This window comes from Emiliania huxleyi (genome assembly GCF_000372725.1).
Source record: "Emiliania huxleyi CCMP1516 chromosome Unknown EMIHUscaffold_1540, whole genome shotgun sequence".
Lineage (NCBI taxonomy): Eukaryota > Haptophyta > Isochrysidales > Noelaerhabdaceae > Emiliania > Emiliania huxleyi.
The window spans coordinates 4,007-7,096 of record NW_005201046.1 but is presented as its reverse complement, the minus strand read 5'-3'; the positions used below and the strand labels follow the sequence as shown (position 1 = coordinate 7,096).

The window sequence follows — 3,090 nt, the reverse complement described above, 5'->3', positions numbered from 1 at the left end:
TCGCTCGTGCCGGTGCTTGGCGGTGTGCCGGTGTGCGCAATCAACACGGCGGGCCTCCTCCTTCTGGGTCTGGCGGCGCGAGCTGTGTGGCGCATCGGCGCCCCCAAGGACGCCGCCGGCTGCTACCTGCTCCTCCAGGCCACGATGGCCACGGGCGGGTGCAGCTTGGCGGTGCTGCTCTGCTCCTCGCCCGCCAGCGCACCCCTCCCGATCGCCCTCGCCGCCTCTTTGTGCCCGGCATGCGTGAGCGCCATCCTCTACGCAACCTACGCCGCGCTCGGCCGCCACCCCGCCGCCCGCGTCGCGCTGTACGCCGCGTTCGTCTTGCTGGTGCAGTCGTCCCTCGCCGCCACCTCCGGAAGCGGCCTCTGGCGGCTGGTCCCGCTCTCGCTCGCGGCGCGCGCGCTCTACCACGCCGCGCACGGGACTGAACCCACACTGAGTTCGATACTCTGGAGGTATGGTACTAGGCGCGCTCCCTCTACCACGCCGCCCGCTCGTGCGCGCCCATCTCGCCGGCAGGCTTCCACTGCCTCTTCGGCGTCCTTCTCCTCCTCGCCCCTCTCCTCCACGCGGCGGCGACCGCCCTCTCCCTCGCCGGCGACGTCCGCGCCGTGATCGATTTGCTCGCGTGCACTCTGGCGCTCGCGTCGAGCGCCGCGCTCAGCTACGCCCTCCTCCCGTCACCGCTTCTCCGCCGCTCCTCGGCGAGCCGTCCCTTCACCCCGCGCGCCCAGTGTTGCGTCTGCCAAGACGCCGACGTCTCCATTCGCTTCTCGTGCGGCCACGCGGTTTGCTGCGGCGCCTGCTCTTCGGCGCTGCAGCGCGGCACTGCAGACCGGCCGTCGCAAGGATGCCCGATCTGCAGAACGCCCTTCGTCGCCGTCGACTCGGTGAGCTCTCCGCGATCTTCTTCACTGCCACGACCCTTTTGACTTGCCCCCCCCCCCCCCCCCTCGCATCCACCTCTACCGTCAACGCCTCCTTATCACCCCCCCGTATTCCCCAGGGCACAGGACCCTCCATCCATTCCACCGTCGCCGCCTTTGCTTCCCCCGCAGGCGGCCGTCTGGATGCCGTCCTCCGAGCTCCTCGTGACCATCCCAAGCGACCTGGCCGCTGGGCAGCGGATGCACATCTTTGTCGCTGGTGTGAGCGCGACGCTCACCGTCCTCGTCCCGCCCGACTTGCCGCCGGCGCGCAGGATCCGCGTCGCAATGCCGCAGGACTTGCACGCCGCCGCAATGGAGGGTCGCAACGCCGCGTTCGCCGCCGCCGCCACTACGATCCGCTCCGCCGCCTCCCCCGCTGTCGCCTCCAATGCCGCCGCCGCCACCGCCACCGCTGCCGCCGCCGCCGCCGCCGCCCTCTCCTCCTCACCAGCCGCCCTCTCCTCCTCACCAGCCACCGCGGCAGAGTGGGTGGACACGCAGAGTGACGCCGCCTCCCGCTCGCCTCGCGCCTCGCCTCGGCCGCCCCCTGCGGTGGCTGCGTTGGACGCAAGGATTGCTGCGGCGAGAGACGCCGTGGACGCGGACGCCACGCCTGTGACGTCAGCGTCCCCTCCTCTGGCTCAGCCGTCTGAGCCGGCCTCTTCATCCTCGTCAACGAGGAGAAGGCGGCGGCGGCGAGTCGACTCGGCCGTCTTTGCCTCTGGATCGTCGACTCGGCTGAGCGGCGGGGGGGCGTCTGAGGCCGCAACGCCGCGGGCAAGCGGTGTTCGTCGCACCCGACCGACTGAGTGACATGAGAGAGAGAAGGGAGGGTGAGCATGTCTCTCGGAGAGCCAAGCTGCAGAAACGAGCTTTTAGTGGCTATAAGCATAGGCACTGAGATTATGGTGCGCGCGGAGCGCGCTGGTGCTACTCGGACATACGCGCGGAGCGCGCTAGCTAGACACACGCGCGGAGCGCGCCGGCTCTAGATACCGCGGAGCAAGCAAATCAACACAACCGTTCGAATGCCCTGACGCCGCAAGTCGTTGCCGCCGGTTGCCAAAGTGCGCCTGGATTGCTCAGCAGCACAAGCATCCACGGAGCCAGCGAGCGCCGAGCGACATTGCTAGGGTGCCCACAGGACCCAAAAGAAAATAGCTTTCCGACTCAAAAAGGGACGCACGAGGCAAATCTGATGTTGGCCAGTTCCAATAGGAGCGAGGCCTCTTCCGTTGGGGGACCGAGTTCATAGGAAACGAGGGTTTCCCATTGTGACCCGCTCCAGCGCGAGCGTGACACTGCACTTGGCGCCGAGCGCCCGCGGCTCAGACCTTGTGCAAGAGCCGACCCTCGGTGAGCACGCCGGTCCGGACCGATGGCGCTCGGTGTGGAGCAAGCAAGACCCCCCCTCCCCCCAATCGGCGCGCGCCCGAGCTTTGAACGGCCGCCAGGAGCACCTGGAGGACTCCTCATGGCTGTGCTCAAGTGGGCTTCGACCGGCCTCGGCGGGGGGGGCGGGTTGTCCCGGTTGCGGACGCGTTCTGCAGCCCCCTGGGCGTGGGTCAGCACCCAAAAGCTGCCCCCGGCGGCATACAGCACGGCCAGCCAGCCTCTTCCTCCTCCTCAAGGGCTGTACTATAGGCCATATTGCGCCGCCTCCTACTGGCAGCCGGGCGGGCGCGCGCCGCGGGCGCCTCGGCGCGCGCACGGCTCGCAAAATTCGAACGAGTACTGCCGCCCGGCCGCCTCAAGGCTGCCGGGCGGCAGTACTCGCCTCGCAAGGCGCGCACCGGCTGCTCTGGCTGCTGCGCCGGCGGCCGCTGCGCTGGCCGCTGCTGCGCTGGCCGGCGAGCGGTACGACCGCCGGTGGCCGCTGCACCCGCGCCTTCCCTCGCGGGCGCCGTCGCGCCGCGCGCGCCCAACTCTGCTGGCACACGGCACGCGTCGTCACTCAGCCGCGGAGAACAGGCGGTGCAGCGCGCGAAGCGCGCGCGATCTCGTACTTTCAAGGCTGGATCCGGCCATTTCAAGGGTATACCTTTGAGATCCCCAGCGTCCCACCCTCCTAGTCACACTCGTCAATATCTCGACTCTCCAACACGAAGTGCTGCGATCGAGGTTCTCAAAAGTTGAGAATAGATTTAACGACGGAGCA

General features: G+C 68.8%; 2 protein-coding genes across 2 annotated transcripts in view; both read left to right on the top strand.

Annotated features, from left to right (window-relative positions):
• Positions 1–1,058: 1,058 nt before the first annotated feature.
• Positions 1,059–1,964, top strand: EMIHUDRAFT_447082 (hypothetical protein). The gene has a single exon (XM_005786104.1). The coding sequence runs from the start codon at positions 1,074–1,076 to the stop codon at positions 1,743–1,745; it is 672 nt and encodes a 223-aa protein (XP_005786161.1). The 5' UTR covers positions 1,059–1,073; the 3' UTR covers positions 1,746–1,964.
• Positions 1,965–2,406: 442 nt separating this feature from the next.
• Positions 2,407–3,090, top strand: part of EMIHUDRAFT_253041 (hypothetical protein) — a gene marked incomplete at both ends in the record, with an annotated part of 4,667 nt that continues 3,983 nt past the window's right edge. The window contains one exon of the mRNA XM_005786103.1: positions 2,407–2,496. Coding sequence (XP_005786160.1) covers positions 2,407–2,496 — 90 coding nt within the window. The remainder of the gene's footprint in view (positions 2,497–3,090) is intronic.

Coding starts and splice junctions, on each gene's coding strand:
- EMIHUDRAFT_447082 (XM_005786104.1), top strand. CDS start 1,074: ATGCCGTCCTCCGAGCTCCTCGTGACCATCCCAAGCGACCTGGCCGCT.